Source organism: Belonocnema kinseyi, chromosome 2 (genome assembly GCF_010883055.1).
Source record: "Belonocnema kinseyi isolate 2016_QV_RU_SX_M_011 chromosome 2, B_treatae_v1, whole genome shotgun sequence".
Classification (NCBI taxonomy): domain Eukaryota; kingdom Metazoa; phylum Arthropoda; class Insecta; order Hymenoptera; family Cynipidae; genus Belonocnema; species Belonocnema kinseyi.
The window spans coordinates 100271262-100294286 of NC_046658.1; the positions used below are offsets into that span (position 1 = coordinate 100271262).

General features: G+C 21.4%; 1 protein-coding gene across 2 annotated transcripts in view; it reads right to left on the minus strand.

The window, feature by feature from the left end:
* Positions 1 to 23025, minus strand: part of LOC117168050 (phosphatidylinositol 4-phosphate 3-kinase C2 domain-containing subunit beta) — a 168211-nt gene that overhangs the window by 16028 nt on the left and 129158 nt on the right. For both annotated transcript variants that reach the window (XM_033353395.1, XM_033353394.1), the window contains exons 19-21: positions 20355 to 20791; positions 16798 to 16954; positions 7697 to 7932 (exon numbers count right to left, since the gene is read on the minus strand). In XM_033353395.1, coding sequence (XP_033209286.1) covers positions 7697 to 7932; positions 16798 to 16954; positions 20355 to 20791 — 830 coding nt within the window. The remainder of the gene's footprint in view (positions 1 to 7696; positions 7933 to 16797; positions 16955 to 20354; positions 20792 to 23025) is intronic.

The following is a 23025-nucleotide window of genomic DNA, read 5'->3' on the forward strand; positions in this document are numbered from 1 at the left end:
TAAAATTTTAATTGAAAAGAAATAATTTTAAATTATGAAAACACGAATTTTCGAACCAAAACAGTCGAATTTTAGAATAAACTATATTAATTTTCAAAGAAATAAATCTAATTTTTGAACAAAACAGTTCAATTTTAACAAAAATTTGAAATTTTACTTAGAAAAAAAACGATTTTCGACGAAAAATGGAATAGGTAAATTTTCATTTACCAAAGTAATTTTTCAACAACAAAAAAATGAATTTTCAACACAACAGTTCAATTTTTAACCAGAAATATATTTAACTGAAATTTTGAAAAGTCAACCAAAAATGAAATTTTGAGCAACTAGTTCAACTTTAAAACTTAGTTGGTCAATTTTTACCCAAACAGATTAATTTTCTACCGATAAGAAGAATGTTTCATAAAATTCTAGAATTCTGAACCAAAAAGTTAAATTTTAAAGTAAAAAAAAAATTCATTTTTAAACAAAAAGATTAATTTACTACCAAAAAAGAGGAATTTTTAAGAAAATTCAAGAATTCTGAACCGAAAAATTGAATTTTCAAATTAAAAAGAATCTGTAAACAAAAAGTGAAATTTTTTATCGAAAAAACGAACTTTTAACATAATTCAAGTGTTTTCAATCAAAAAATTTTAAGTTTCAACTAAAAAAGATGAATTTTTAAACAAAAAGATTAATTTACTACCAAAACAGAGGAATTTTTGACAAAATTCAAAAACTGTAAACTAAAAAGTTGAAGCGTCAACAACAACAAAAACGGATTTTAAATAAAATTACAGAATTCTCAACCTAAAAGTTGAATTTTCAACTCAGAAGCATCATTTTTGAAGAAAAAAAAAATGTTAACAAAATTCAATAACACGAAACCAAAAAGTTGAATTTTCAACTAAACAAAGATTAATTTTTAAACAAAAAGATTAATTTAATATAAAAAAAGACGAATTTTATATGAAATTCAAGAATTTTCAACCAAAAAGTTGAATTTTTATGAACGAAAGAAATTTGTTTTTAATTTTTCAAAAAGTGGTTCAACTTTAAAGCTTAGTTGTTATATTTTTAACCAAAAAAGTCAATTTATAAACAATTTTCTACAAAAAAAAACGAATTTAAAAAAAAAAAATTAAAGAATTCTCAACCAAAAAGTTGAATTTTTATGAACGAAAGAAATTTTTTTCTTTAATTTTTAAGAAAGTATTTCAACTTTAAAACATAATTCTTAAACCTTAAACCAACAAGATGATATTTTAGTCAAAAAAATTAATTTTCTACAAAAAAAAGCAAATTTCCAATAAAATTTAAAAATTCTCATAAAAAAATAACGAATTTTTAATCAAATTCATGTGTTTTCGGCCAAAATCTTGCATTTTCAACTACAAAAGATGAATTTTAAACTAAAAAAGAAGTTTATTTTAAACAAAAAGTTAATTTACTACCAAAAAAGAGGAATTTTTATGAAAATTCTTGAAATCTTAACCAAAAAGTAGAATTTCCAACTAAAAAAAAAGAATTTAAAACAAAAGCTTAATTGTTTACAAAAAAACGGATTTTTAACAAAATTCTAGTGTTATCAACCAAAACTTGAATTTTAAAAAACAAAAAAAAACGCATATTCAATAAAATAGAAGAATTCTCAACAAAAAAGTATAATTTTAATCTAAAAAAAAATTCATTTTTAAACAGAAAGATTATTTCAAAACCAAAAATAACAAATTTTTAATAAAATGTATACGTTTTCGACCAAAAACTTGCATTTCACCTACAAAAGATGAATTTTTAAACACACAAAGATTAATTTTCTACCAAAAACGAGGAATTTTTAATAAAAATTCATGAATTCTTAACCAAACAGTTGAATTTTAAGCTATAAAAGAAGTATTTGTATACAATAAATTTATTTAATACCAAAAATTAGGATTTTTTAAACAAAATTCAAGAATTCTGAGCCAAAAGGTTGAATTTTTAAACAAAAAGCTTAAATTACTGCCAAAAAATTCGAACTTTCAATAAAATTCAAGATTTCTTAACCAAGAACATGAATTTTTATGAATGACAGAAATTTTTTCCTTAATTTTTCAAAAAATATTTCAACTTTGAAACCTAATTCTTAAATTTTTAACCAACAAGATAAATTTTTAAACAAAAAGATTAATTTTATACCAAAAAAAAAACGAATTTTCACTCAAATTGAAGAGTTCTTATAAAAAAATTTGAATTTTCAAATAAAAAAGATGAATTTTTGAACAAAAAGATTAACTTACTGTCAAAAAACACAATTTTTGACAAAAGTAAAAAATTATTAACGAAAAAGTTAAATTTTCAACTAAAAAAGATTAATTTTTAAAGAAAAAGATTAATTTAGTACCAAAATATTCAATTTCTTTACAAAATTCAAGAATTATGAACCAAAAAGTTAAATTTTCAAAACAAAAAAAACACATTTTCAATAAAATTCAAGAATTCTCAACCAAAAATATAAATTTTTGAATAAAAAATATCATTTTTGTAAGCAAAAAAAGAATTGTTAAAAAATTAAGGAACTCTGAACAAAAAGTTGAATTTTCAACTAAAAAAGATGAATTTTTAAACAGAAAGATTAACTTACTGTCAAAAAAGACAATTTTTTACAAGAGTAAAAAATTATGAACGAAAAAGTTAAATTTTCAACTAAAAAAGATTAATTTTTAAAGAAAAAGATTAATTTCGTACCAAAATATTCAATTTCTTTACAAAATTCAAGAATTATGAACCAAAAAGTTAAATTTTCAAAACAAAACAAACGCATTTTCAATAAAATTCAAGAATTCTCAACCAAAAATATAAATTTTTGAATAAAAAATATCATTTTTGTAAGCAAAAAAAGAATTGTTAAAAAATTAAGGAACTCTGAACCAAAAAGTTGAATTTTCAACTAAAAAAGATGAATTTTTAAACAAAAAGATGAATTTACTACGAAAAAATGCGAGTTTTGTATGAAATTCAAGAAATTTCAACCAAAAAATTGAATTTTTATGAACGAAAGAAATTTCTTTTTAAAATTTTTCAGAATGTGGTTCAACTTAAAAACCTAGCTGTTAATTTGTTTTACCAACAAGATGAATTTTTAAGCAAAAAGTTAAATTTTCTATTGAAAAAACGCAAAGATTTTTCTTACAAAATTGAAGAATTCTCAGCCAAAAAGTTCTTTATTGATTAAAAAAACTTTTTTTTTTGGTTGAAAATTACCTTTTTTGATAAAAATTCATATTTTTAAAATAAAAATATAGCTTTCTGTAGAAAAATCGTCTTTTCGGGCTGAAACTAATCTATTTTGTTAAAAAATTGAACTATTCGGTTGAAAATATGTTGTTTTTTTCTTTCTAAATTCAACATTTTTATAGAAAATTCGTATTTTGGGCTAAAACTCAACTATTTTGGCAGGAAATGAGACTATTTGATTAAAAATAATTTTTTTAGAAGAATTTTTCGTTAAACAATAGGTCTTTTTGGTTTGAAAATTGAGCCTTTTTGTACAAAATTCATATTTTCAGGTTGAAAGTTTACCTTTTTTCCTGAAAATGTCTATAATTCAACTATTTTGTTAAAAGCAAACATTTTTCTTAAATATTTTTATTTTTGAGTCAAAAATGCAATATTTTTACTTGGGACATAATTAAGTTAAAGCCATTTAAATTTAATATAATAAAACACCCAGATTAATTTTATCTAAATATTTAAAATCCTTTTAAATACCTTGAAAATCTTTAAAGATTAAAAAAATTCCTTGAAACTTTTGAAAATACCCTGAAAAACTTACAATCTTTAAAAAAAATTTTAAGCTTTTTAAAATTCCTTAGTATTTTTAAAAATAGCCGAAAATATTTCAAACTCTTTAAGATCATTTCAAAACATTTTAATTTTTTTGATGCTCTTAACAATTTCTTGGAATTTTGAAAAATACTCTAAAAGATTTAAAATCCTTTGAAAAACCTTGAAATTTTTTAGAACTCAAGAAAATTACCTGGAAATTTTTAAAACATAACAAGCACTTTTGTTTGAAAAAAATAGAATTTAGTATAATTGAGTAAATTTAGGAGAAATTAAGTAAATTTAAAAAATTCGAGAAATTCATTCTTGATTGAAAAACCTTATCTGGTTGAAAATCGAACCCTTTTATTAAAAAATTGGTCTTTTTTCTTAGAAAATTCATCAATTTGGTTCAAAATTAAATTTATTGTTGAAAATTCATATTTTCGGGAAGAAAATTAAACTGCTTTGTAGAAAAATCGTCATTTTGCGGTTCCGGGCCAAATTTTCTTTTTTATTCAATTAAACTATTTTGTTAAAAATTCAACTCATTTAGTGTAAAATTCAACTATTTGTTTGAAAATGAACTTTTTTGTTTAAAATTCATATGTTCAGGTTAAAATTTTTCTCTTTTCTCATTGAAAATTCAATATTTTTATGGGAAAATTTCGATAAAAAATATCAACTATTTTTTGTGGAGAATTTTTCTTTTTTAGTCAAAAATTCTACTTTTTGGTTGATAATCTAACTATTTTGTTAAAAATAAACTTTTCTCTTGAACATTTTTATTAATATTTTTGAAAAAACGATTTTTTTTCTTTGTTTACTTGAAGAGGGTAATTTGAAATTTTTAGCCCCGTAAATCAATCTTTTCGGTTTGAAAATTCAACTGTTCTGTGAAAAATTCGTCTTTTTCGTATTAAAATTAAAAAATTGGTTCGCCATTGGTTTTCTTTCTTGGTTAAAAAAAACCTTTTAGGTTAAAAATTCCTCATTATTGCTTGAAAATTCATCTCTTTTTATAGAAAATTCATTATGTTGGTTGAAAATTTTTTTTTGAAAATTAAAAAATTTGGTTTAAATTTTTTCTTTATTGATTGAAAAAGCTTTTTTGGTAGAAAATTGAACTTTTTGTTAAAAAATTGGTCTTTTTGGTTAGAAAATTTAGCCTTTCAGTAAAAAATTTGCATTTTTTACATAAAACTCAACTATTTAGTAAGCAATTTAAACTACTTGTTTCAAAATTAATCTATTTGGCTGAAAATTAACTTATTTTGTTAAAAATTCAACTAGTTTGTAGAAAATAGTTGTTTTTTTGGCTTCAAAATCCAACAATTTTTTCAACATTTTTTTCTTTTTTAGTTAAAAAAATCTTTTTTGTTAAAAATTAAACTCTTCTGTTGAAATTTGATCATTTTCGCTTCAAAATTAACCAGTTTTCGTAGAAAAATCATCAATTTGGTTCAAAACTAAATTTTTCATTCGAAAATTCATACTTTTGAGATGAAAATTAAACTGCTTTGCAGAAAATTCTTCTTCTTGGGGTTCAAGCCCAAAAATATTCGTTTTGTTTAATTCAACAATTATTATTAGTATTGAAAATTTAATATTTTTATTGCTGATTTATTCTGTCTTGACTGAAAAAATTTTCTTTGTAGAAAATTCGTCCTTTTGGTTTGATATTCATCTCTTTCGGTATAAAATTAATGGTTTTTTTTCGGTAAAAATGAAGCTGGTTGAAAATTATTCGGTTTTAAACGAAGGATTCAATAATTTTGTTCAAAAATAAACTATTTTTTGTAGAAAATTCTACTTTTTTATTTGAAAATTAGTCTTTTTCGTTTTCAAATTCAACTATTCTGTTAAAAATAAACTTTCCTCATGAATATTGTTATTTTTCGGTAAAAAAATGCAATATTTTTAATTCAAATATTATGAATTTAGAGCGTTTTGAATGGAATTTATGTCATTTTCTATGTCCATTTATGTCAAAAATCTACATATTTCTCCTGTGAGCCTGTAAATTAATATTTTCGGTTAGAAAAACTTAACTGTTTTGTAGAAAATTCGTCTTTTCCGTATTAAAATTCAACAATTTGATGACCATGTTTTTTCTTTCTTGGTTTAAAAAATTGTATAGGTTAAAAATTCCTCATTTTTGTTTGAAAATTCATCTCTTTTAGTAGAAAATTCATCGTGTTAGTTGAAAATGAACTTTTTTGATCAAATTTCGTATTTTTGGGATGAAAATTTAGCTTTTTTTAAAAGAAAATTCGTCTTTTTGGGCTGAAATTAAATTATTTCGGTAAAAAATTTAATTATTTTGGTCGAAAATTAAATTGTTTGGTTAAAAATTAAACTATTTGGTTCAAAATAAGTTTTTTTTTTAATTCAGCTGTTTTATCGAAAATGTAACTCTTTGGCACAATAATCGTCTTTTTGGCTTCAAAACTCAACAATTTGGTATAAATTTTTTTCTTTATTGATTGAAAAAGCTTTTTTTCGAAGATTAAATTTTTTGATAAAAATTGATCTTTTTTTTAATGAAAATATAGTTTTTTTTGTAGAAAATTCGTCTTTTTCGTATTAAAATTCAACAATTTTATTGCTATGTTTTTTCTTTCTAGGTTTAAAAAATTTTATAGGTTAAAAATTCCTCATTTTTGTTTGAAAATTCATCTCTTTTAGTAGAAAATTCATCGTGTTAGTTGAAAATGAACTTTTTTGATCAAATTTCGTATTTTTGGGATGAAAATTTAGCTTTTTTTAAAAGAAAATTCGTCTTTTTGGGCTGAAATTAAATTATTTTGGTAAAAAATGTAATTATTTTTGTCGAAAATTAAATTGTTTGGTTAAAAATTAAACTATTTGGTTCAAAATAAGTTTTTTTTATTTTAATTCAGCTGTTTTATCGAAAATGTAACTCTTTGGCACAAAAATCGTCTTTTTGGCTTTAAAACTCAACAATTTGGTATAAATTTTTTTCTTTATTGATTGAAAAAGCTTTTTTTTCGAAAATTAACTTTTTTGATAAAAATGGATATAGTTTGTTTTTTTTGTAGAAAATTCGTATTTTTGGACTGAAACTAAACTATTTTCGTATTGAAAATTGAACAGTTTGTAGAAAAATCGTAATTTTTGTTATAAAATTTAACAATTTGATTGACCATTTTTTCTTTATTGATTGAAAAAGCTTTTTTGGTTGAAAATTGATTTTCTTGTTAAACAATTGGTCTTTCTGGTTTGAAAATTTAGCCGTTTTGTAAAAAATTTGTTGTTTTTAAAATAAAATTCAATTATTTTGTTAGCAATTTAAACTACTTGTTTAAACATTAAACTATTTGGTTGACAATTTAGTTACTTCGATAAAAATTAAACTAGTTTGTAGAAAAATAGTTTTTTTTTCTTGCTTCAAAATTCAAAAATTTGGTCAACATTTTTTTCTTTCTTGGTTAAAAAATCTTTTTTGTTAAAAATTAAACTCTTCTGTTGAAATTTTTTCCTTTATGCTTAAAAATTCACCTGTTTCAGTAAAAAATTCATCAGTTTGTTTCAAAATTAAATTTTTTATTCGAAAATTCATATTTTTTAGATGAAAAATAATTTTTCGTGTGAAAAATTCATATATTCAGGTTGTAAATTTACCTTCTTTCCTTGAAAGTTAAATATTTTTATTTTCTCTGTAGAAAATTTGTTTTTTTGGTTTGATATTCATCATTATTTTTTGCAGAAAATTCGACTTTTTTAGTTGAAAATTAGTCTTTTTCGTTTTAAAATTTACCTATTCTGTTAAAAATAAGCTTTCCTTTTGAATCGAACTTAATAGAATACCCAGATTAATTTTCTTTAAAAAAATCTATTCCCCTATTCATGGCAAAATTTACAAAATAAAGAATAAATTATAACTCACGTGTAGGTTCGCGGAATAAAAGACAAAAGTTCGCCGTCGTTGTGTTCGCCAGAAAACCTGAGCTGTGCCAAATTGTGCAGAAAAAAATTGAACTGAGTGAACCAGCTTTTCAGGGAGCTCTCAATCATCCTGGCAAAACTAGCAGCGGCTTCATGATTTGTTTCTCCAGGAAGAAGGGCCTTTTGTACATAACTCACAGCATCCATCGTAACTCCCGGAATTCCAGAAGAGGTCATCTGGAAATTAGCGTAGTCGTTTTTTCCCCTCAAATTCACGTATTCGTTCATCCTGAATCGATTTCCGGATTCCTTCCGGAATTAACTCAACAACTTTTTTTCAAATTTTTCACGATTTTTGTTATCTGATTTCAGAATCTCAATAGTATTGAACTTAACAACAACAAAAAATATAGAAAAGGTTTAAACACATTAAAATTAAAGAGGGGTGAATTCCTTATTTTTAAAAGCAGAGATAATTGAGGAGGGTAGATAAGATATTTCTGGAAATATTGTAGCTTAATTAGGGCTGAATTTATCGAGGATAATTAATATTAATGCGGAGAGAGATGCTGAAAATTATATTTGTCGCTGGGAGCAAGACTCCTACTATTACGAGTAATAAAGGGTTTTTTTTTTTGTACGAAATGTAATTAGAGTCACATAAAAGCAGGCTTGCTGAGCGCGGTTCTGATAAGAGGCAATCTGCAGGGGACCGCAGTGTTGATAAAATTTCTGACAAGTCCTTCCGTTGTGATTCTTGTTTTTTCATAATTTATTCTGCTGATTTTATACTCGATGCAAGTTGTGGAATTTATATTTATTTTCACAGGGGAGCTGCAAAACTTTCTTTTCGAAATTCCTTGACATTTTGACTAAATTTAAAAGAATTTAACATAATTGGGGGGGGGGGGATTCATTATATTCAGGAATTGTTTTAATAAGTTTAGAAAAATTTAAGAGGATTCAAGAAGAATTTAACAGACTTAAAGATGAATTAAACAAAAATTTGAAAGTTCTTAACAATTATTTGGATTTTTAAAATATGCACTAAACTATTTCAAATCATTTTACATACCTGGAAAATGTTTAAAGATCTTAAAAATCCCTTCAAATTTTTATAATGTACCTTAAACTATTTAAAATCTTTTAAACTTTAAAAAAAATTTTTTTATAATCTTTTTTTGAAATCTTTTTAATTCTTTTTAAATAATTTTGAAGTTCTTGAAAATTCCTTGCAATTTTTAAAAATATTCTAAAATATTTTAAATCCTTTGAGATACCTTCAAAGTTGTAAGGATTGTAAAAATTCCTTGGAATTTTTAAAACTATCCTAAAATATTTCAAAACTTATACAAATTTGTAAAGCTTTTGAAAATTTCTTCGAATTTTAAAAATTACCCGACAATATTTCAAATTCTTTGAAACTTTTTTAAATGCTTCTAAATTTTTTGACGTTCTTAAAAATTCCATGGAATTAAAAAAAAATTATTTGAAATCCTTTCAAATTGTTTAAAAAAATTTGTAAAGATTTTAAAAATTCCATGGAATCTTTAAAATTACAATCAAATACTTCAAATACTTTGAAGCACCTTGAAAATTGATAAAGATTGTAAAAATTCCTTGGAATTTTTAAAACTATCCTAAAATATTTTAAATCTTTTTAACATTTTTAAAGCTTTTGAAAATTCCTCCGAATTTTTAAAAACAACCGAAAATATTTCAAATTTTCTAAAATCTTTTAAATTCTTTTTAAATAATTTTGACGTTTTTAAAAATTCCCAAGATAATTAGAAACTTATAAAAAATTTTAAAAATTCCTTCGAATGTTTAAAAATACCCGAAAAGATTTCAAATTCTTTCAAATCTTTTAAAACTCTTCTACATTTTTTAACGTTCTTAAAAATTCCATAGGATTTTTAAAAATAACAAAATTATTTCAAATCCTTTCAAATTGTTTCAAAAAAATTTTAAAGATTGTAAAAACCCCTTGGAATTTTTAAAACTATCCTAAACTATTTCAAAACTTATACAAATTTGTAAAGCTTTTGAAAATTTCTTCGGATTTTTAAAAATACCCGACAATATTTCAAATTATTTAAAATCTTTATAAATGCTTCTAAATTTGTTGACGTTCTTAAAAATTTCATGGAATTTAAAAAAATAAAAAAATAATTTCAAATCCTTTCAAATTGTTTCAAAAAATTTGTAAAGATTTTAAAAATTCCATGGAATCTTTAAAATTACAATCAAATACTTCAAATACATTGAAGCACCTTGAAAATTTGTTAAAGATTTTAAAAATTCCTTGGAATTTTTTAAACTATCCTAAAATATTTTAAATCTTTTTAACATTTTTAAAGCTTTTGAAAATTCCTCAGAATTTTTAAAAACAACCGAAAATATTTCGAATTTTATAGAATCTTTTAAATTCTTTTTAAATAATTTTGACGTTTTTAAAAATTCCCAAAATAATTAGAAACTTATAAAAAATTTTAAAAATTCCTTCGAATGTTTAAAAATACCCGAAAAGATTTTAAATTCTTTAAAATCTTTTAAAACTCTTCTAAATCTTTTTGACTTTCTTAAAAATTCCATGGGATTTTTAAAAATAAAAAAATTATTTCAAATCCTTTCAAATTGTTTCAAAAAATTTGTAAAGATTTAAAAAATTCCTTGGAATCTTCAAAATTACCATAAAAAACTTCAAATCCTTTGAAGCACCTTGAAAATTTGTTAAGATTTTAAAAATTCCTTGGAATTTTTTAAACTATCCTAAAATATTTTAAATCTTTTCAACATTTTTAAAGCTTTTGAAAATTCCTTAAATTTTTTTAAAATACCCAAAAATATTTCAAATTCTTTAAAATCTTTTTAAATGCTTCTAAATTATTTGTTACGCACTTAAATATTCCATGGAATTTTTAAAAATACAAATGTTATTTCAAATCCTTTCAAACACTTTGAAAATTTGTAAAGATCTTAACAATTATTTGGAATCTTTCAAAATACCCTAAAATATTTCAAATATTTTGAACGCTTTTAAAGCTTTGGAAAAATCCTGAAAATTTTTTAAAATACCCACAAATATTTCAAATTTTCTAAAATCTTTCAAATTCTTTTTAAATAATTTTGACGTTCTTAAAATATCCTTGAAATTTTTAAAAATATCCTAAAATATTTCCAATTTTTTAAACATTTGTCAAGCTTTTGAAAATTCCTGAAAATTTTTTAAAATACCCACAAATATTTCAAATTTTCTAAAATCTTTCAAATTCTTTTAAAATAATTTTGGCGTTCTTAAAATATCCTTGAAATTTTTAAAAATATCCTAAAATATTTCAAACTTTTTAAACATTTGTAAAGCTTTTGAAAATTCCTTAGATTTTTTAAAAAACCGAAAATATTTCAAATTTTCTAAAATTTAAAAAATTATTTTTTAAATAATTTTGACGTTCTTAAAAATTACTTGCAATTAAAAAAAATATTTTAAATCCTTTGAGATACCATCAAAGTTGTAAAGATTGTAAAAATTCCTTGGAATTTTTAAAAAGTATCCTAAAATATTTCAAAACTTATAGAAATTTTTAAAGCTTTTGAAAATTTCTTTGAATTTTTAAATATACCCAAAAATATTTTAAATTCTTTCAAATATTTTTAAATTTTTCTAAATTTTTTGTTAAGCACTTAAAAATTCCATACAAAGCTTTTGAAAATTCCTTAAATTTTTCTAAAATACACAAAAATCTTTCAAATTCTTTAAAATCTTTTTAAATGCTTCTAAATTTTTTGTTACGCACTTAAAAATTCCATGGAATTTTTAAAAATACTAAAATTATTTCAAATCCTTTCAAACACTTTGAAAATTTGTAAAGATCTTGAAAATTATTTGTAATCTTTCAAATAATTTTGACGTTTTAGAATATCCTTGAATTTTTTTAAATATCCTAAAATATTTCAAATACTTTGAAATCCCTTGAAAATTTGTAAAGATTGTAAAAATGCCTTGGAATTTTTAAAACTATCCTAAAATATTTCAAATTTTTAAAACATTTTTAAAGGTTTTGAAAATTCCTTAGAATTTTTAAAAACAACCGAAAATTTTGTTAATTTTCTAAAATCTTTCAAATTTTTATATAAATAATTTTGACATTCTTAAAAATTCCTTCGCAATTTTTAAAAATCCCTTAAAATACTTCAAATCCTTTGAAAGACCTTCAAAATTTGGAAAGATCTTAAAAATGATTCAGAATTTTTCAAAATACCCTGAAATATTTCAAATCTTTCAAAGCTTTTGTAAATCCCACGGAATTTACGAAAAAAATACCCAAATAACTTAAAATTTTGTAAATCTCTTGAAAATTTGTTGGAATTAAAAAAAAAATAGCTTAACACATTTCAAATTATTTTTAAACTTTTGAAATTTTCTAAATTTTAGAAAATTGATCAGAACTTTTAAAAAAACCCTAAACTCTTTTACATTCTTTGAGAGCCCTTGAAAATTTGAAAAGATCTTAAAAATTCCTTGGAAGTTTTAAAAATATCCTAAAATATTTACAATATTTTAAAAAATTTTCAAGCTCTTAAAAATTTCTTGGAATATTTAAAAATACCCTAAAGTATATCAAATTCTTTGAAATCTACTGAAAACTTTCCAAGTTTATGAAAATTCCTTGAAATTTTAAAAAATATGCTAAAATAATTCAAATCCATTCAAATTGCAAGAAAGCCATTCAAAATTTCTAGGTATCTTTAAAAATAATCGAAAATATTTCAAATATTTGGATATTTTTTAAACCTTTTGAAAATTCCCTAGAATTTTTAAAAATAAACAAAAATATTTCCAATTATTTAAAAAATTGGAAATCATTTAAATTTTTTGCACGCTATTAAGCATTCTTGGAATTTAATCAAATATACTCGAATATTTAAAATTCTTTCAAATATCTGGAAAATGTTTAAAGGTCTTAAAAATATTTCAAAGCTTTTGAAATTTTTTTAAATGCCATAAAATATTTCAAATCTATTATAATTCATTCAAATTATGAGAAAGCTATTCAACATTTTTTGGAACCTTTAAAAATACTCTAAAATATTTCAAATGTTTTTAACATTTTTACAGATTTTGAAAATTCCTTACAATTTTTAAAAATACCCGAAAGTATTTTAAATGCCTTAAAATCTTTTGAAATCCTTCTAAACTTTTTTACGCTCTTAAAAATTCCTTTAAAATAAAAAAATATATACAAAAAGATTTCAAATCCTTTTAAAAACCTTGAAAATGTTTAATGACCTTTAAAATTCCTTGGAGTTTTTCAAGATACCCGAAATTATTTGGAATCTTTTCAAAAAATGTTCCAAACTTTTGAAATTACCCTAAATAATTTCAGATCTTTTGAAATTTTTTAAACTCTTGAAAATTAGTTGACAATTTTTTAAACACCGTAAAATTATTCCAATCTTTTAAATTTTTTTAAAAGTCTTGAAAATTTCTTTGAATTTTTTTAAATACCCTAAAATATTTAAAATTCTTTAAAATCTTTTGAAATTTTTTTATATTGTTTAAAGGTTAAAATATTTAAGATTTTTTAATATTTTAAAAGTTTTTGAATATTGGTTAGAATTTTTTAAATACCCTAAAATTATTCCAATCGTTTGCATTTTTGAAAAACTTTTGAAAATTCCTTGCAATTTTTTAAGCACCCTAAAATATTATAGATTCTTCAAAATCTACTGAAATTCCTATAAAAAATGTAAAGTTCTTAAAAACTCCATGGAATTTTGAAAAATATACTAAAATATTTCTGATCTTTTGAAAAGTTTAAAGGCGCTTAAAAATTTGTTTAGAATACTTAAAAATACTCTAAAATATTCAATACATTTTGAAATATTTTGAAATTTTGTGAAGCTCTTGAAAATTCGTTAAAATGTTTAAAAATATTCTAAAATATTTTGAATTCTTTAAAATATTTTTAAATCCCTTTAAATTTTGCAAAGCTCTTAAAAAATTCCTTGGAATTTTTTTAAACATGAAATTACTCCAATCTTTGAATTTTTTTGCTCTTGAGAATTTCTTGGAATATTTAAAAATAATCTAAAATATTTCAAATTCTTTTTAATCCTTTGAAATTTTATAGAAAATTTCAAAGCTCTTGAAAATTTCTTTGAAGCTTTAAAAATACCATAAAAAAATTCCAATTTTTTGAAAGTTTTGAAAGCTCTAAAAAATTTCTTGGAATATTTAAAAATACCCTAAAATATTTCAAATATTTGAAACAACTTGAAATTTTATAAAGGTCTTGAAAATTTGTAGGAATGTTTAAAAATGCCTTAAAATATTTTGAAAGCCCCTTAAACTTTGTAAAGCTTTCAAAATATCCTAGGATTTTTTTGAAATTTTGTAAAGCTTTTGAAAATTGGATCAAATTTCTTTAAATATCCTAGAATTATTCCAATATTTTTTTTAAAGCTCTTCAAAATTCTTAGGAATTTTTTTAAATCCCTCAAATATTTCTAATTCTTTCAAATCTTTTCAAATCCTCGAAAATTTTTTTAAAGCTTGGCAGTTTTAAAAATAACAAAAATTCCAATTTTTCGAAATTTTTAAAAGCTCTAGAAAGTTTGTAGGAATGTTTAAAGATCATAAAATTATTCCAACATATTTTATAAAGCTCTTCAAAATTATTAGGAATTTTTGTAAATACCCTTAAATATTTCAAAATCTTTAAAATCTTTGTACATTCTTGAAAACATTTTAAAGCTCTTAAAAATTCCATGGATTCAATTAAACAAAAATATTTCCAATTTTTTTTAATCTTTTAGAGCTTTTAGAATGTTTAAAAATACCCTAAAATATTTCGAAATCTTTAAAATATTTATAAATCCCTTTAAATTTTGTGAAGCTCTTAAAAAATCCTTGGATTTTTTTTAATTTACTAAAAATATTAAACTTTCTTGACATTTTTTTAAGGCCTGAAAAATTCCTTGAAACTTTAAAAAATAACCTAACATTCTTCAGATGTTTTTAAATTTTGTTAAATACCCTACAATTACTTCAATCTTTTGACATTTTTTAAAGGTCTTGAAAATTCTTGGGAATTTTTAAAAGCCCCTAAAATATTTCAGATAAAAAAAATTTGCAGCCCTTGACAATTAGTTTGAATTTGTTTAAATACCCTGAAATTATTCCCATCTTTTGAATTTTTTCAAAGCTCTTGAGAATTTCTTGGAATATTTAAAATACCCTAAAATATGTCAAATACTTTTTAATTCTTTGAAAGATTTTAGAAAATTCCAATGCTCTTGAAAGTTTATTGGTAGTTTTAAAATACCCTAAAATATTTGTTATCTTTTGAAACAATTTGAAATTTTGCAAAGATTTTGAAAATTCGTAGGAATGCTTAAAAATACCCTAAAATATTTCGAATTCTTTAGAATATTTTTAAATCCCTTGAAATTTGGTAAAGATCTTTAAAATTCCATGGCATTTTTCAAAATACAAAAAAATATTTCCAATCTTTTGAAATGTTTTAGAGCTTTTGAAACTTTGAAAAATAAACTAAAATATTTCAGATGTTTTTAAATTTTGCTAAATACCCTACAATTATTCCAATATTTTAACATTTTTTAAAGGTCTTGAAAATTCTTTGGAATTATTAAAACCCCCTCAAATATTGTAGAATAAAAAAATTAAAGCCCTTGAAAATTAATTGGATTTTATTCAAATACCATGAAATTATTACAATCTTTTTTTTTAAAGCTTTTCAGAATTTCTTGGAATTTTTAAAAATATCCTAAAATATTTCAAATTCTCTTTAATCCTTTGAATTCTTTTGTAAAGTTTCAAGTCTCTTGAAAATATCTTGGCAGTTTTAAAAATACCGAAAAAAAGTGTCAAATTTTTGGAAATTTTTTAAAGCTCTAGAAAATTTCTCAAAAAAAAAAAAAATAAAAATACCCTAAAATATTTATAATCTTTTGAAATAACTTGAAATTTTGTAAGGTTCTTGAAAATCTGTAGATATGTTTAGAAATAAACTAAAATATTTCAAGTTCTTTAAAATATTTTTAAATCCCTTTAAAATTTGCAAAGCTTTTGAAAATTAGTTGGAATTTCTTTAATTACCCTAAAATAATTTTAATTCTTTAAAATGTTTTGAAATTCTGGAAAAAATTTTAAAGCTTGGCAGTTTTAAAAATTCAAGTTTTAAATATTTTTTGAATGCTCTAGAAAATTTCTTAGAACATTTAAAAATACCCTTAAATATGTCTGATCTTTTGAAATAACTTGAAATTTTATAAAAGCTCTTGAAAATTCAAAAGTATGTTTAAAAGTGAACTAAAATATTAAACATTTTTTTTCATATTTGGAGATCCCTTTAAAATTTGCAAAGCTTTTAGAATATCCGTGGATTTTTTTTTTAAATACCCTAAGCTGTTTTAAATTTTCTGAAATTTTGTGAAGCTTTTAAAAATTGGTTGGGATTTCTTTAATTACCCTCAAATATTTTTAATTCTTTAGAATATTTTGAAATTCTGGAAAAAATTTTTTAAAGCTTGGCAGTTTCAAATATTCAAATTTTAAAAATTTTTTGAAAGCTCTAGAAAATTTCTTAGAACATTTAAAAATACCCTAAAATATTTCTAATCTTTTGAAATTTTGTAAAGCTTTTGAAAATTGGTTGGAATTTCTTTAAATATCCTCCAATATTTCTAATTCTTTAAAATCTTTTGAGAATCTGGAAAACAAAATTTTAAAGCTCTTAAAAATTCCATTGAATTTTTCTAAACACACAAAAATATTTCCAATCTTTTGAAATGTATTAGACCTTTTGAAAATTTCTCGGAATTTTTAAAAATACCCGCAAATATTTCAAATGCTTTTCAGTCCTTTGAAATGTTTTGAAAATTTTCAAAGCTCTTGAAAATTCCTTTAATAAAAACAACAGTGACTAAAATGATCTTTTTATTTCAAAATTTGACTAAAAGTCCATCATTTTTAATTATGCTCAAGATGAAAAAAAAAATATTTAAAAATGACTTGCACAATAATCTGAAAAAAAATTCAAAAACAAATTATTAGGTCGAAAAATGACAAATACTCACCAATCCAAATAAATGGAGAATCAGATTTCCATGTTTCCTAACTACGTTAAAGGCTTGACAACACAAATCCACGAAATGGTGAAATTTCGCCGAGGGTTTGTCTCCGCCGTTGATCACATAGGCCATATCCGACGTCAAAACAAAAGGGGTTCGATCTCTGCGTTTGTAATTAAAATAAAAGATGAAAAATTATCCTTTAAAGCCATAATAAAAAATATTAATTGTTTAAATAATAATTTTTATATACCTTAAATTAAAAATTTTTTAAATTAAATCCACAAATAATCCCTTTCAATAGGAAAAATGATAGAAAACCTTATGCTTTGTAATTGGTAATAATTCGAAAAAAAATTTAATTCGTTAAATTGAAAGTTCCTCAATTAAAAAATGTCTAGTAGAATAATTAACAATAAAGTAAAAAGACCCAGTTTTCGAAGATTTAAATTTTTTCATATCATTTTAGATTTTAGAGGAGTTTGATAATGTGAAAAAATTAATCGTTTGGTAACTAATTATTCATTTTACAATATAAAAATCAAAGAACAATTATTTTCATTGATACATTAAAATAATTTATACTTTATATTTTTATAGAAATCAGAATTATTAATAAATCTTCAAATCTCTGAAATCCTACGAAATTCATTGAAATATTAAAATACCTTAAAATTATTAATAACCTTGGAAATTCCTTGAGATTTTCTTGAAAAGGAAATGCCTTGGAATCTTTTTAAATACCCTAAAATATTTCAGTCTTTGAAAGCCTTCAAACTACGAAAATAAATCAACAATTTTTCAAAGCTCTTGAAAATACCAAAGAAATTGAAAAAAAAAAAAACAAAAACATTAAAATCAATTGCTCCTCAGGATCAATTAAATTAAATCTTTTAAAAATAAAAAACCATTGAATTAAGCAGAAAAGAGTAAAATTATAGAAATTCAAGTGAGTTGAAAAACTTCCAGTGAATTCATGAAATTCAAGATAATTCCTAAGAATTCAGGGCGAATGCCAAATCTCTCGAAATTTTTAAAATTCTACAAAATACCTCGTCGTAAATAAATTCTTTGAATACACTAAAATATTATAAAATTCTATGATATTTTCTGAAATTATGGAAAATGTATTTTAAAAATACATTGAGAGTTTTAAAATCCCTTGAAATAATTGAAAACCTCGGAAATCTTACAAAATAACATGAAATCTTTTTAAATATTTTAAAACCTCTCACGTACTGTAAAATCGTTCCATATCTTCAGAAAATCTAGAAAATTCTTTATCCTAAAATATTTTAAAAGCTTTAAAATCACTTCAAATTCATAAAAAATTTTTTTTTAAATCCTTGGAATCTTTTACAATATCTTAAAATACTTAAAAATACCCTAAAATCTTAAAAATTATTAAATTCTATTAAAAATTTCTCAGAACTTTTATAAATACCCTGAAATATTTCAAATAATGCAAGATAATTCCAAAATAAGTGTAGATCTGTAATGAATAGTGATTAACCCACGAATTAATTTATTTCTTAAAAATTTGTTATCACATATATTATTGTTGAAATTAGAATCGGAAAGAATGAAACTTAATGATTTCCCAATATATCTATTAATTTAATGTTGTATATTGTTTAAAAAAATTATATTTTAAGATAAACTTTAAATAATTGTTTTTGTAACATTGAATAAACCAATTTAAAATTTATTAAAATCATATTTGATTTAAAATTTGTAAATAAATTTAAAAAATGCAAATAATAATATAAAATAATTATAAAAAATTGTTGGCATTTATAAAATAATATTATTAAGCTTTAAAATTTGCAAATATAAAAATCATAAAAATATTACAAATACAACTTGAAAACAAATATTTTGTTAATGATTTAATTATATAAAAATTTGAATTAATATTGCTCCAATATTAAATAGTAAGTAAATTTTTATTAGATTAGTATAAAATAAAAATTCGATATTATTATTCAATTTTAATATAAAAATAATAAGTTATTTTTACCATTAAATCATTAATATAATTAAAAAATTGAAATGATAAATTTAATAAATTCTAATTTAGTTTATAACTTTATGTTTTAATAAAAAAATTTAATTATTATTTACATAATAATATTATTACTTAATGATTTCGCGATATATCTATTAATTTAATAATCTTTTATATTATTTTAAATTTGTAAATAAATCTAAAATATAAAATATTAATATAAAATAATTATAAAAAATTGTTAGTATTTATAACATAATATTATTAAGCTTTATAATTTGCAAATATAAAAATCATAAAGACATTATAAATAAAACTTGAAAACAAATATTTTGTTAATGAATCAATTATATAAAACTTTGAATTAATATTGCTCCAATATTAAATAGTAAGTAAATTTTTATTAGATTAGTATAAAATAAAAATTCGATATTATTATTCAATTTTAATATAAAAATAATAAGTTATTTTTACCATTAAATCATTGATATAATTAAAAAATTGAAATGATAAATTTAATAAATTCTAATTTAGTTTATAACTTTATATTTTAATAAAAAAATTTAATTATTATTTACATAATAATATTATTACTTAATGATTTCGCGATATATCTATTAATTTGATAATCTTTTATATTATTTAAAAAAATGTATTAAAATTTTATTTGATTTTAAATTTGTAAATAAATTTAAAATATTAATGTAATATTATTATAAAAAATTATTAGCATCTATAACATAATATTATTAAATTTTATAATTTGAAAACATAAAAATCATGAAAATATTATTTTAAATAAAACGTGAAAAAAAATGTTAATGACTCAATTGTGTAAAATTTATTATTAATATAGCTTGCATATTAAATAGTATGTAAATTTTGATTAGATAGCGTTAAAATAAAAATGCGATATTACTTAATTTTAATATAAAAATGATCAGTTATTTTTAACATTAAATCATGAATAAAATTAAAATATAAAAATAATAAATTGATTTAATTCTAATTTAGTTTATGATAACTTTACGTTTAAATAACACTTTTTCATTATAATTTATATAATAATATTATTAAACTTATAATAATTTCACAATATATTTATTAATTTAATCATCTTTTATAGTTAGTAAAAAAGGATATGTAAAAATAAACATTAATTATTCCTCTATCATTGAATATACCAATTAAAAATGTATAAAATTTTATTTTAGATTTGTAAATAATTTAAAAATATATCATTATTAAACTTTATAATTGGCAAATATAGAAATCATTGAAATATGTGACTGTATCAAAATGACTGAAATGCAAAATAAAATCAATTAACGTGATATAATAAAATTGTTATAAAACTAAATTATATAATTTATAGATTACCCCTTATGATAATGCAGAACATTAAAAAATAAATAATTAAATAGATTCTAAGTATATTAATATATTAATACATTAGTGCCTGACTCAAATAGGGTACTCGTAGGGACCAAATCTTGAAAATAGGATTTCAAGAAAAAATATCTGAAATAAAGCAAAAGATGAAAAGGAAACGTACCTCTTGAAATTGCCAAACATTTGCGCATCGCCGAGGAATTTCCCGAAATCGATGTGGAACAAGTGTCCGGAAGTTTTCAGCATAATATTATCATTATGTCTATCACAGATTCCTAAAATATAGGTGGCGACACTGTAGCCAGCACAGGAGGCCGTAAAATTCTCGACAGCTCTTTCGTATTCCAATTCGGAAGGATTGTGCTTGGCGAGCCATTCGGCGATTGGCCGATCCTTGAAAGAGCCGGTCAGTCCAAACTCGACCTGGATTTTCCGCAAGGTTTCCGCATTCGAGACCAACTCGATCATGCCACGTTTGTGGCCCGTGGGCACACAGGCAAAAGTTACCATTTTCAAATCGAGGCCCTCTTTCAACCAGAGCTTGTCCATTATTCGGACCATTTGCAGAGTGAGCATGTCTTGCTGCAAATCGTCACCGACCTGCGGAAATCAGGTTGTCACGATTCGAATCAGTACTCAGTTAATCAGTGAAAAATAGTTGAAGATGTTGAAACAAACAATTTCAGGATTGCAATTCAAAGAACGATATCAAATTCCCGGACATTTTGCGGTCAAATTTTTCAATTTTCCAAGTCAATTTAAAGTTATATATTGATATTTTTTTTGGCAAAACGCAAACATTTATTTAAAATCATTACGTTCGTTTTCAATGTCATTTAACACAACAGAGCAAAAAATTGATAAATTAATTAACTTTTAAACTAAAATTATGAATCTTCAACCGGAACAGTGGAATTTTGAATCAAACGGATTAATTTTCAACCAAAAATAGGAATATTTAACTGAAATATTTGAATTTTTAAAAAAACAAAGAAAATTATTTTTTTAAATAATGAGATTAATTTTCTAAAAGAAAATATACAATTTTTAAATCAAATATATGACTTTTTAATAAAATAGTTGAATTTTTAAGCAGAAAAAAATCAATTTTACATTTTTAGTAAAACAAATTAAATTTTCGTCTTCACTGATGAATTTTAAACTAAAAATGATAAATTCATAACTGGAATAGTTGAATTGTAAACAAAACTTAAATAATTAGGTTTTAAATTGAGAAAATAAAATTTTAACCAAAAAAGACGAATTGACGTTCGTTCTAAACATCCTTTAACACGAAAGAACAAAAAATGGAAAAATAAATCAATTTTCAAATAAAATTATGGAACTTCAACTGGAATAGTGAAATTTTAAATCAAACAGTTGCATTTTTCGCTAAAATTAAGAATATTTAACTGAAATACTTCAATTTTTAACTAAAAAAAAAAACGAATTTTTAAATAATAAAATTATTTTTCTACAAAAAAATACAATTTTTCAACGAAATAGTTCAATTCTCAAGTGAAAAAGACAAAATTTTATTTAAATAGCTGATTTCCAAAGTAGAGGAAAATCAATTTTCAACAGAAAATGGAATGGTTACATTTTTAGTAAAAAAATTTAATTTTTATTTTAACTGATGAATTTTAAAACTAAAATTATGAATCCTTAACTGGAATATTTGAATTTTAAACAAAAAAGTTAGTTTTTAACTCAAAGAATGAATCCTCATTCGAAATAATTAAACTTTCAACAAAAAAAAATGCAAAATAAATGAATTTTAAAATAAAATTATAAATCTTCAACTCAAATAATTGAATTTTATACCCAAATAATGAATTTTTAACTAATATGACGAATATTTAACTCAAATGCTTTAATTTTTAAACGAAAAGATTAAATTTTAAATAACAAGAATAATTTTCAAACAAAAAAATTAATTTTCTACAACAAAATTTCAATTTTTTCCACAAAATAAATGATTTTTTAACGAAATAGTTCAATTCTTAAGTAAAAAAGACAAAATTGTATTTAAATAGCTGATTTATAAAATAGATAAAAATCAATTTTTAACCGAAAATGGAATGGTTACGTTTTTAGTAACAAAAAAAAAATTTTCATTTTAACTGATGAATTTTAAAACTAAAATTATGAATGCTTAACTTGAATAGTTGAATTTTAAACCAAAAAATTAGATTTCAACTCAAAGAATGAATCCTTATCCGAAAAAAAAATGTAAAATAAATTAATTTTAAAATAAAATTATAAATCTTCAACTTGAATAAATGAATTTAACACCAAAAGGATTAATTTTTAACTAATATGATGAATATTTAACTAAAATACTTCAATTTTTAAACGAAAAGATAAAATTTCAAATAACAAGAATAATTTTCAAAATTAATTTTCTACCAAAAAAAAAATTCAATTTTTCCACAAAATACATTATTTTTTAACGAAATAGTTCAATTTTCAATTAAAAAATACAAATTTTTAACCAAATAGTTCAATTTTAAAAAAGAAAAAAAATCAATTTTCAACAGAAAATGGAATGGTTAAATTTTTAGTTAAAAAAAATTTAATTTTCATTTTAACTGATGAATTTTAAAACTCAAATTATGAATCCTTAACTGGAATATTTGAATTTTAAACACATAAGTTAGTTTTTAACTCAAAGAATGAATCCTCATCCGAAATAATGAAACTTTCAAACAAAATAAATAAAATTTTTACTAAAAAATATAAATTGTCAACCAAAACTTAAATAATTAGAATTTAAATTGAGAAAATCAATTTTCAAGCAAAAAAAGAATTGACGTTCATTTTAATTTTTAATT